The sequence below is a fragment of the Danio aesculapii genome, chromosome 10 (genome assembly GCF_903798145.1).
Source record: "Danio aesculapii chromosome 10, fDanAes4.1, whole genome shotgun sequence".
Taxonomy (NCBI): domain Eukaryota; kingdom Metazoa; phylum Chordata; class Actinopteri; order Cypriniformes; family Danionidae; genus Danio; species Danio aesculapii.
In genome coordinates this window covers 19,394,270-19,407,137 of record NC_079444.1, presented here as the reverse complement: position 1 = coordinate 19,407,137, position 12,868 = coordinate 19,394,270, and the positions used below count along the sequence as shown (strand labels likewise).

The 12,868-nt window shown below is 32.6% G+C and overlaps 1 protein-coding gene across 2 annotated transcripts; it reads right to left on the bottom strand.

The window, feature by feature from the left end:
• Positions 1–443: 443 nt before the first annotated feature.
• si:dkey-200l5.4 (uncharacterized protein LOC795026 homolog) lies at positions 444–10,770 on the bottom strand. Of its 2 annotated transcripts, none has more exons than XM_056467565.1 (14): positions 10,625–10,770; positions 8,284–8,337; positions 8,170–8,202; positions 8,020–8,052; positions 7,896–7,922; positions 7,739–7,771; positions 6,809–6,835; positions 6,667–6,699; positions 6,465–6,491; positions 6,348–6,377; positions 6,134–6,166; positions 3,532–3,561; positions 3,431–3,448; positions 444–960 (listed from the first exon to the last, which is right to left on the bottom strand). In XM_056467565.1, the coding sequence occupies exons 1-14, from the start codon at positions 10,758–10,760 to the stop codon at positions 926–928; spliced, it is 549 nt and encodes a 182-aa protein (XP_056323540.1). In that variant the 5' UTR covers positions 10,761–10,770; the 3' UTR covers positions 444–925. The 2 variants fall into 2 exon arrangements, with proteins under 2 accessions (XP_056323540.1, XP_056323539.1); XM_056467564.1 differs by having other exon boundaries at positions 3,431–3,451; positions 10,625–10,768.
• Between the last annotated feature and the right edge of the window lie 2,098 nt (positions 10,771–12,868).

Genomic DNA, 12,868 nt, shown 5'->3' with positions numbered 1-12,868 from the left:
GAGATTGAGGCACACTGACAGGCATGTGGGAACAGTCGGCAGAGAGAACTAGCATTAAAGGCACAGCCAACAAAAACAGCTACTACGTGTCCAGAGCAGATAATTCCAATATTCTGAAAGGTATAATAAATAATATAAGTATTTTGAGCTGAAACTTTACAGGCATGTTCTGGAGACACAAAAAATGTATCTTAAATCTTGAAAAAGGGGTCAAATAGGTGCCTATTTAATGAATAAGCTCTTAATTCACCCGTCAGCATTTTAAGCAAGTAAAAATTTCTTAGTTGTGATTAAATTAGTAAATACTTCTGTTTACGTCAATTTTTCTGATCCCACTGGCCGATTTGTTTTTATTTGAACCAAAAATGTGATCAATTTCACAGAAAAGCGACAATTCTCAGGTAATCTCAAAACGTCTTCATTTAAGAGCCTTCTATTCAGACTTTTAGGTTTTGGATGTTTATTTTGACCATTAAAAGAATTACACCAGCCATAACATGCATTTAGCAACACAGAACATAAAGAAATATCAACATATAAACCCTTAAAATAAAATTCCCCGGCTTTTATATGTGGCGTAAAACAGCTCGTCTTCATCAGGCTATGAAACATGGCATCTTTGGTCCTAAAATAAGCCGGGACAATGCAGGTGATATAAATAAAGCTCAAACGAGCACCCAAGGACAGTAGACGGCGCTGGCCTGGATAACCGGCCTACATTTGCTTTAACACACCACCTACATCTACTGCTCTTCATCTGTTATTACTGCCACCTGCAGGCTTACATTTATACCAGCAGTGCTTACAGTCTTCTGAAAGGTACGATACACGAGGTTTTGTCCAGGTGGTGTATGGGTTAGAAACATGCTTCATAAAACAAGGCATTTAGGTTTAAAGATATTACAGATTCCACACAGCCACTCTTCTAATAATAAAATCTGTCGTAATCAAAGTCGTTTTCTAGAAAGAAAGAAGGTAACACTGAGATTAATTATATATATATTAACATTACAATAACATTAACATAAAACGTTATATATACAGTTGAAGTCAGAATTATTAGCCCCCCTGTTTATTTTTTTCCCCAATTTCTGTTTAACAGAGATTTTTTTTCAACTCATTTCTAAATATAATAGTTTTAATATCTCATTTCTAATAACTGATTTATTTTATCGTTGCCATGATGACAGTAAATAATATTTGACTAGATATTTTTCAAGACACTTCTATACAGCTTAAAGTGACATTTAAAAGCTTAACTAGGTTAATTAGGCAGGTTAGGGTAATAAGTAGGGCCAGACGGAATCTGTGGGCGCTTTTTGCTATTTCTGCGGAGAATTTTGCTAAAAATCTGCGGATTTCTGCGGAATTATTTTGGGAGTATCATAACTAAAACCTTAATATGTGAATTAAAAAAAATAACACCTTTTTAACTTTTATTTAATGTTTAAAATGCAAATCTAATTAGATATACTTTATTTGGTATAAAAGCAAGTCTCTTATATATTATCTACTAAAAGACAGAAAATATTACTGTACAAACTGCATTGTACATAAATCAGATGAACATTTTCATATTAGTCAATAATATTACTGTAATTAATTTAAAAACTGAATAAATATAGATTTACACACATTTACTCAAGTAAATAAACAGAATTAACGATGGGCTAAAATTCTGCGGAATTCTTAAAAAATCCAGTCACTACCTTTTTGTTATGCTGGGGATGAAAACCTCCACTGAATTAAACTGCTGTAAAAATGCATCAGATAAATATCTTTCTATTTTTTGCATAAATCTGTTAATCAATCTCAGTCCTGATCAAAAGTACTAAATTGCTTAAAAAAACGACAGGATTTTAACTCTTTAATTGCCAAATTCATAAAGGATGTCACTGATTTGGGAAAAAAAAACACAAAATGACGCATTTTCAATATATAAAGTAATTGTGGACTGGATTTTTTAACCTTTTATCACAGTCTTGGACATGTGGTATGATTAGTAACAACATTGGCTTTGATGCTTTGTTAGATTTTCATTTTTTCTCCCTAATTTACTGTTGGTGGCTGTTTTTCCCCATTGACTTCCATTATAACCACATTTGATGGTGCATAAATACAGTCTTTGTTTTTATTTACTCCATGTAGTTCTGAGAGCTGAGATGCATATTTTGATTTTCTCAGACACATCAAGGTAAGTGTGTAAAGGTCACTCTCACAGACACACATACACACACTTTAATTTGCTGTTATACTCTATATAATTTGCAGAAACTAAGGCCTATCTAAAGAGTTAATGGTGCCAACTGATCATCAACAGTAAAAATGACAAATTGTATGTCTTCCCAACAGGGAAAACAACCAACAATAAAAAAAAATGCATGATTATATGGTGTCATGGTTTTCAATTAAACAAATGTGGATTTAATGGAGGTCAACGGGGCAAAAACAGCCACCCTCACTAAATTAGGGCAATGAAAATTCATTAAAATAAAAACGATGCATCAAAGACAATGTTATTTCACATGTACAAGACTTTGATAAAAGGTAAAAAAAACAGTCCACAATTACATTTTGTATTGAAAATATGTAATTTTGTATTTTTTTCACCAAATCAGTGACATAATTTATGAATTTGGCAATTAAAGAGTTAAAATCCTGTAATTTTATAAGCAATTTAGTAGTTTTGATCAGGACTGAGGTTGATTAACAGATTTATGCCCCAATTTTTTTTTTAAATATTAATCGGATGCATTTTTCAGCAGTTTAATTTAGTGGTTGTTTTCATCTTAAACAAAACAAAAAGGGTAGTAAATTTACCCAGAATGTATTGTTGAGTTTTTTTTTATTCAAAGCATTTTCTGAAAATGTGTGCCAAAATAGGATTTGACACCAAAAATGCTTCTGATAGCTGAAAATAGCTAGCACAGAAATAGTTACGGCCAAATTAAGACACAACATCACCCCAGTGGATGAAAACATCCTCGACAGCACATAATGGTTAAGTGTTTCTTTTGCCACATGTTGGCAATTTGAGTCTGTTTAGATTTAATGTACAATACATACTTTAAAATGCCATTCAACGTTACTTAAAATTAGTTTTTCTAAATTTCCTCTAGCAAAAAAAATCTCCACTTCAGCAGCACTTACATTTATATTCACATCTGTATTCTGCAGACTTTTAAAGATGAATTAGTCAATTTATTTGATTATATGCTTTTTACTCTACAAACATAAACAAATGTGTGATTTTTTTCTGCATTTTCTATATTGTGAAGTGATAAAAAGCTCCAAATTCCCCTCAGTAAAAACGTTTGACATGTCAAATGAAACAAGAATTTTCAACATGACTTCATCCATATATTACATAAAGTTTAAGGCAAAAATATAACTTGCAGCACTTTGATATACACTAAATGAATATACTCACTGTCTTCCTCAGAGTCTGCTTCTAAACAAACACAAGCATCGTTAGTGACACACTGTCGCCCTCGTGTGGCAATGAATGAATCTTTTCCGCGCCTCACTTACCTACAGATTCGTCACTTCCTGTGTTCGCTCCTACGTCAAAAACAAATATTGCGTAAGTGTTTTGTCACATGTGGCTCAAATACAAGAACAGTTTGTTTCCATATAGTTACAATAAACACATAGCTTCCTTACTTCTCTGAAGAGTTTGATTTTATTGTTACATTTAATTTCACATGAATAGCACATGAAACTAGCTTAACTACAATTTTTAATGTTACACTTATATATTACAAAAGACAAATTCTGTAAATAGATGTTTAGGTGTTAAATTGGTGTTTACTTCAACACTTTTGTGTATTAATTTTGTTTTGCCAGTATATGTTTTGATTGAGTGCTGATTTAGCTGCTAACTTGCATTTCACGAATCACCATATAGCTAAAATTTTCTCAGTTAGGAGGCATTGACTTTCTATTAATGTGTAATTTCTCAATTAATAAACTTCCTATCAAACTTTCCCATTTTCATCAGCAAATGCTTCTGGTTTGGAAACTTATTTACAAGCACAATTTCTCACAACACATTTTTTAAATTTGAACAACTGTAATACTCTATATAAGAGGAAATCTTTATTCTTTATTAACTGGTTCAGTAATGGGGTGATATTAGTGAACCAGTTATTAGACAGTAATTTACTTACTCTGATTTTACTCTAAGATATACTCTGCCCATATCTAAAAAAGAACTTAATATTGTTTGTAAGGCCATCTCCTCTGAGATTTGTATGCTTTTTAGAAACAATAATAATTCATTGATTTCTGTATGTCCTCCTAGATCTGATTCTACTGTTGTTGAATCCATTTGTTTCTCCACTAGAAAATATAATCATAAAATCAGGTCTTTATTTTTAGATCTTGTCATCTCAAATCACTCTTCTATTTCTTATTGGAACCACATTTCTGATGATATGGTCTTATGTTTGGTCACTTCCCTAGATTTTTTTAACAAATAAAATTAAAGAAATATACATTTCAAAATTATTCATTGATTTTATCCAGTTAAACAATTTGTACAAAAATCCAAAAATGACATTGACGTCTCTTGCTCTGTCTGTAAGACTTCTGAGTCTGTTGCTCACTTGTTTTGGAAATCCTTTGTTAAATCTTTCTGGTCTGATGTGAATTCTCTAATTGTCCAGAGGGTTGGAGGTAATTTTTCTTTAGGCTATAGACATATTATTTTGGGGTTTTATATATTAAAGAAAAACAATTCCTTAATTCAACTTTTTGTATAAACCTCATTTTATTTATTGGAAAGTTTTTTATACATAAATGCAAATATACTCAATGTAAGCCAATTTTTGTATTTTTTAAACAACAATTGGAACTGAACTTAAAAACCATCACAGAGTCTCATACCAAGAAAGCAATTAAAACCTATAAAACATGTGCTTTATTTAATATTCTGCATTAATTTGTATTATTTTTTCATGTGCCCTCATTTATTTATTTATTTTATGTTTCTTTTTCTTTCTCATTGTCTTTCTTTTTCTTTACCTTTATTATATTTCTTTAAAATTGACACATTTCCCTTGTTGCAAAAAACGTAATATTTATATTGTTCGTACTATACTTCTATCTGTTTGTATTACTATACTTCTACCTGTTGTTATTGCAATAATAATAATAAAAAAACATATAGCTAAAAATCTTCTTCAATTCTTGAGTGTAAATTTTAAGAAAGCTACACATGCTGTAGGTTAATAGAGGATCAATATCAATATTTCAAATAAAATCAGAAAAGTATTATATTTTGATATTTTGTTACACTTTGACTGTTATTTCTTTACCAGCATAAGTCCTGATGATAACTACCAAAAATATATTCATTTTAAGAATTATAAATACATAAAAATGCATCATATTTATTATTATTAAATATTACTTTAGAACTTTAGGCTTTTATAAAAAAATGAATAAGCAAAACACATGTTTGTCCAACATTTTGTACACAACACTGTAGACATACACTGTAAAACCTAACAGTGAAAATCACTAAATCAAATAAGTTAGTTTAACTTATATTTTTTTAAATGTTAATTTGACTTAATGAAAAAGAGTTATGGTAACTCATAAACTGATTATATCAAGCAGAACTCAAACCGAATGAGTTGGGAATGAATGAATGAATTCTTTTGTGTTAACTTAACGCAATGAAGCAATACCAAACCATTTTAGTAGCTACAGTATATTGTTGTTTGGACTCATTCTAATAGTTCATTCTTTAACTGAACTCATATTGGTTTGATAACTTAAAATGTTTGTTACTAATAATACTGTAAATGTTAGAAGATATAAACACGAATAATATATGTGTATATGACTCAATATATATATAGTTTACAGTACTCAAACCATTTGGTTTCAAAACTTTGTCACAATTGGTTTCCTGAAACAGTTTGAGTTATCTTAACTTATCGGGCTTTACAGTCTAAAAGTGGATATAAAATAAAACACCTAATATCTTGTTTAGTTTGATGTCTTAAACTGAAAAAAAAAAGACTTTTAAATCCCGTATTTGTGCAGATGTGCATGTTAACATATACTAAATATGTTTCTTTAAGAGATTTTGAAATTATTAAGTTTAAAAATGTATTTTCTTTACCTGTGTTGTGTGTTAGTTCCCCCGTCTCACCATCTGTTTAGGTTATGCATAGAAAAGTTCATATTTTAAATTAAATAAATATGTTATTTACTATTTACTGTATATTTCTATTTAAGTATAGCTGGATTTCACAGGCTCTGTACATGTGGTCTGACAAACAATCAATTTTAATCAAATGCAATTTATAATTAATAGTTTATAAATGTTATCTTACCATCATCTTCATTCTCAAGCACCTTTGACTCTATAAAAATGAGTTAATGAGCACATTATGAACTATTATTGAATAAATAAATATTTTCAATAATTATCCTGAGCTTAAATTTCTTACCTTTTGAGTCTTTATCATTTCTCTCCTCTGAAATATATAATGCTTATGTTACATAATATTTGCAATATCTATCTATCTATCTATCTATCTATCTATCTATCTATCTATCTATCTATCTATCTATCTATCTATCTATCTATCTATCTATCTATCTATCTATCTATCTATCTATCTATCTATCTATAAACATTGTTTTCTTTACCTGTATCTTCTGATCCTGCCTCTGTTTCACCATCTGTTGGATTTATTCACAGAGTATAATTGCTAGTAACATCAAGTGTGAGTAAATGGCCTCAAACACCTCAGTTTGAGTTCACAAATAGTTTTATTTACTTCATATTTACCTTTCACGTGAGCAGCTGCATACTCATCTGAGGAAACATGATGAGGAAACAAGTTGACATGAGTTTTATCTGTGTCATTTCTATCTCTCTCTCTCTCTCTCTCTCTCTCTCTGTTTGTCTGTCTCTGTCTATATATTTATCTGTCAGCCTGTTTGTTTGTTGATTTGCCTTTATATACATATCTACACTCACCGGCCGCTTTATTAGGTACACCTGTCCAACTGCTCATTAATGGAAATTCCTAATCAGCCAATCACATGGCAGCAACTCAATTTATTTAGGCATGTGGACATGGTCAAGACGATCTGTTGCAGTTCAAACCGAGCATCAGAATGGGGAAGAACGGTGATTTAGGGGACTTTGATTGTGGCATGGTTGTTGGTGCTGGACAGAAAAAGAGAAAATATCCAGTGAGCGGCAGTTCTGTGGGCGCAAATGCCTTGTTAATACCGAGGTTGCAACCGAGGTATGCAGATGCAACTCCTGTCAGCTAAAATGGCCTCCACAGTCACCAGAGCTCAATCCAATAGAGCATCTTAGGGATGTGGTGGAACGGAAGATTCACATCATGGATGTGCAGCCAATAAGTCTGCAGCAACTGCATGATGCTCAGGAATATTTTCAGTATCTTATTAAATCTATACCATGAAGGATTAAGGCAGTTCAAAGGCAAAATGGGGTCCAACCCGGTACAATTAAGGTGTATCTAATAAAGTGGACAGTGAGCCTATCTATCTATCTATCTATCTATCTATCTATCTATCTATCTATCTATCTATCTATCTATCTATCTATCTATCTATCTATCTATCTATCTGTCGATCTATCTGTCTATCTATCTATCTATCTATCTATCTATCTATCTATCTATCTATCTATCTATCTATCTATCTATCTATCTATCTATCTATCTATCTATGTTTTCTTTACCTGTATCATTTGATACGGCCTCTGTTTCACCATCTGTTAGGATTACACAGGGATTATTAAAAGAAAAGTAAAAACAGAGAGAGCAAACAATTATTAGTTAATTAATAAATAATCTAATTCAGATTCTAAACAACAACAACAACAAAACGTTTCTTACCCATACGAGTCGTTTTTATAAGACCGTCTGTCAGTGAGTCAAATAACAGCGAGTGTTAGTAAATGGCCACAAACACACCACAGTTTGTTCATCATAAGGCTAGTGTTGTTGACGTCGTGCTTACCTTTCACGTGAGCAGCTGCATACTGCGACTCATCTGTGGAAAATTATATGACAAGTAATCAAGTAAAGTACACAAGTAGAGCTCGTCTGTGATTGTGCATATCAATCATATGAGTCATTTGAATGGAAATCGTCCGCCATGTTTACGCACCTGTCTGTGGTGTCGTGCTGTTCTCCGCATACTCTGAGGTCAGACAAAATCACGTTTGTGTTTACATGCAAATAGTACTGAAAAATGACAGTTAAGTTGAGTGAGTAGTTTTACCTCTCTCTTCGGATGATTCATTACTTTCATCAGATTCCAGAGACAATGAAATCACTACAAACACAGAAGGCGCACATATAATTTAGCCTACATTTCCCAGCCATAGTTTTCAAAACAGTGAACTGTACAGAATATTGATGCAATATTTGACTGTCTAAATAACTCTATACTACTAAGAAATTTCTATTAATGGCGCATATTCAGTACATGAAACTGATTTACAACAGCTTGTATGACTAAAAATATTAATTTAGGCTTATTAATCAAAGAATATTTTATAGTGTATGCACAGATCAGTCCAAGTCAAGCAAATGGAAACATGCACATATTCACATATCTAGGCTACATCAAGTAGTAGGGGAGACAGTTGCAACACTTTTTGCATTTCCTTCAGTTCCTCAGAGACGTTTTTTCTGGAAACCCAAAAAGTCAAACATTGCAACTGACCCCGAGCAGGGGGATTTGCAACAACCCACAGGGACAAAAAAATTCTAAAACATCAGATTGGATTTTATTTTTAGATAAACAGAATGTCTTAAATGTCTTAAATCACCTATATAAATACAGACTATTAAAAGAAAAGTTACAGCCAGTTATCAGGCCTACAAAAAATCTGAAAAACTGAAAATCTAGACTGGACCTTTACTAAACTACTTATTTAAACTTTAAAATTAATTAATTAATCAAAGAATTTATTCTTTCAAATTAAATTACATTGATACTGTAATAGAATTAAAGTTGCACATTGTTAATATGGCAAACTTTTAAATGAGTTTTGTAATTGTTGTAACAGCCTGGTGCAACTGTCCCAACTCTGTCAACCCTTATTAAACTCAATGCTAGGGAGATACAACAGCTTCAACACTTAATAGAAAGCTAAGAAAACAGTGATTTAAATGACATGAATTTATAATGTTTCATAAAAACAGATTAGACAGTATGAGAACTTTTCTGAACATTAAAAGACTTTTTTTTTTTTTAGCTAAAAATTTGTTTTATACTGAATGGTCACATATGGCTGATTTCTCTCATATTGAAGGAGGTTCAAACTGAGAATATTCATTGATTCATTAATTTTCTTTTCAGCATAGTTCCTTTAATAATGTGTGGTTGCCACAGCGGAATGAACCGCCAACTTACACTGTAAAAAATGCAGGGTTCCACACAATTCCTTAACACTTTTAACTAATTTATGTGGATTGAACATAAAAAAATTAAATTGTCCCAATGAAATCTCAAGAATTGTGTTGATTCAGCTCATTTTAAATAAGTAGTTTGTCAAAAAAAAATTTTTTTTTGAGTGTATCCAGCATATGTTTTACGCAGCGGATGCCCCTCCAGATGCAACCCATCACTGGGAAACACCCATACACGTCCATTCGCACATATACACTACTGACAATTTAGCTTACTCAATTCACCTATAGCGCATGTCTTTGGACTTGTGGGGAAACCGGATAACTGGGAATATGTAGCATGAATATCATCATTTCCCAGTGATGGGTTTCAGCTAGAAGGGCATCCGCAGTGTAAAACATATGCTGGATAAGTTGGCAGTTCATTCCGCTGTGGCAACCACTGATTAATAAAGGGACTAAGCCAAAAAGAAAAGAAAAGAAATGAATATCATCACTCTAGCTCATTCCTAAATGGAGGAATAAGTCTTGTTGCAACTGCCCCATGTTGCAATCGTCCCCATTTTCCCTTACTGTTAATGAGCCAACAGTTAGCCTATGCACATCAACTGAGCCAAATCTAACATGTTATAAACAATAAATAAATCTGTAATAAATTTGGCAAACTGTCACAAAAAATGAGAGTATAATTCATTCATTCATTCATTCTATATTAAATCATATGATAACGATAATATTAATATAATAATACCTCAATTTAAACTGTTAAAATAACCTATAACCTAAATATTTATAACCTAAGTATTATATTATATTATATTATATTATATTATATTATATTATATTATATTATATTATATTATATTATATTATATTATATTATATTAAAATATTTTAGCCTGTATTATATAGTTAAGTTTTACTCTGAGGTGGCTTTATACACACATTACTTTGTTTACATTAACAGACATAAAATATAAATATATAAAACATTAAATTAGTTTAATTATAAATATTAATAGAAATATAATAGAATACAAACAGCTTTTATTAAAGAACACAATACATAAAAATATATATTTGAAATGATATTAATTAGCATGTATTTGGCATTATTTAGCATGTATTTATTTAACTAAAACTGCATACAGAGCAAATCAAAAATCATATTTCAGTGTACAAATGTTGTTATTTTGTAATCTTACCATTGTGGAAACCAGCCACTGCAACAAAGAGGATAATGGGAACACCCGTTCTCATCTTGTATGAAAGAGGTGGATGCCGAACGAGTTGAAACAAGTGTTTAAGGCTTAAAGTCAATGTGCGCATTGAATCGCACATTATCCAGCAACTCTTTTTATATATTAGCGGGCATCACATGCTCTGCAGAGACAAACTGATCTCTGTTCACCTGCCAGCAGCTGAATGGCACAACACACACGACACACAGATGAGCCTTTATCTCCACATTCAATGACCTGCATTGTCCATCTCTTATTGTGTTCAGCGGTGACTGGTGTAAGAATGGCATGGATGTTGGGTTTTGTGTTCGCAAAAATACAAGGTCATTTCCGATATGGTGTTTGTTTGGCACCTCGGTGAAGGAAATGATTGATGGTGCTCATAGATCTGATGATGCCACTGGGATTGGCAAATGTGAGTGTTGTGGTTTAGTTTTTTAGTTTAAACACTTCTAATTCAATTACAATATGATCAATGACTATTTTAAGGCAAGTCACTGCAGGTGAAAAGGGTCAAAATAACTGGTCATTATAAAAACTTCCCCAGTGGTCTGATTACATTAAGAATTGGAGACGTTTTTTGTATTACATGCTTTCTAATATGTTATGATTAAATATGCAAATGATAAAATATATCATTAAATACTTTCAGAATAAAAATGCTGGACAAAAATATGAACACTGGATGAAAAGTCTTGTTGATTTTCTTTTTGACATAATGGAGTTTGGGAATTTATTTATTTTTATCAGTTGGGCGTCACGGTGGTGCAGTGGTTAGCACAATCACCTCACAGCAAGGAGGTCGCTGGTTCGAGCCTTGGCTGGGTCAGTTGGCATTTCTGTGTGGAGTTTGCATGTTCATCCTGTATTGGATTGGGTTTCCCCCAGGTGCTCCGGTTTCCCCCACAGTCTAAAGACATGCGCTAGGTGAATTGGTTAAGCTAAATTGACCGTAGTGTATGTGTGTGCATGGATGGTTCCCAGTGATGGGTTGCACCTGGAAGGGCATCTGCTGCATAAAACACATGCTGGATAAGTTGGTGGTTCATTCCGCTGTGGCGACCCCAGATTAATAAAGCGACTAAGCCAAAGAGAAAATGAATGAATGAACTGCGTGGTTCAGAAAACACTGCAAACCATTCATTCATTTATTTTCCTTCGGCTTAGTCCTTTTATTTCTCAGGGGTCACCACAGCAGAATGAACCACCAACTTCTCCATTATATGTTTCACACAGTGGATGCCCTTCCAGCTGCAACCCAGTACTGGGAAACACCCATACACACTCATTCGCACACATACACTACGGCCAATATAGTTTTGTACTATATAGTTTTGTATATTGTACTATGTCTTGTGGGGGAAACCAGAGCTCCTGGAGGAAACCCACATGAACATGGGGAGAACATGCAAACTCAACACAGAAATGTCAACTGACCCAGTGAGGACTCGGACCAGCGACCTTCTTGCTGTGAGGGGACAGTTCTAACCACTGAGCCACCGTGTCACCCCCACTGCAAACCACTAGAAAAAATTTAAATAAAAGGGAAATAGATGAAATCATTTTATATGCCCACAAGTAATCATGCAATGACATTTATACGGGCTTAAGTGTAGTCTGCATGTAAAATATACTGCTCAAATAAATAAAGGAAACCCTTAAACAACACAATGTCACTCCAAGCGTTTTCTTTATCTTTTCTTAGCAGTATATTTTGAAAGACTACAAGTAGTGTAGGTTTTGCAAAAAAAAAAAAAAAAAAGAACTCTGTAAAAGCAGAAGAGGATTAAGTATTAGGTTGATCTTTTTTTGTAAATGGTCAAATATCATAATGACAGAAATAAATTTACTATAAAATATCATTTTTTTCTTTAAGAAAAAAAGTATTTAAACCATTCATTTTTGCAAATTGGTTTTCCATGTATTCTGTACATTTCATTCAATTATTTTTGGCTTAGTCCCTTTATTCATTAGGGGTCACCTCCGAATGAACCGACAAATTATCCAGCATATGTTTTACGCAGCGTATGCCCTTCCAGCTGCAACCCAACATTGGGAAACATCCATACACACTCATTCACACACATTCACAACTGACAATTTAACTAATTCATATAAAGTGCATGTCTTTATCTGTGGGGAAAACTGGAGCACCCGCAGAAACCCACGTGAACACGGGGAGAACATGCAAACTCCACACAGAAATGC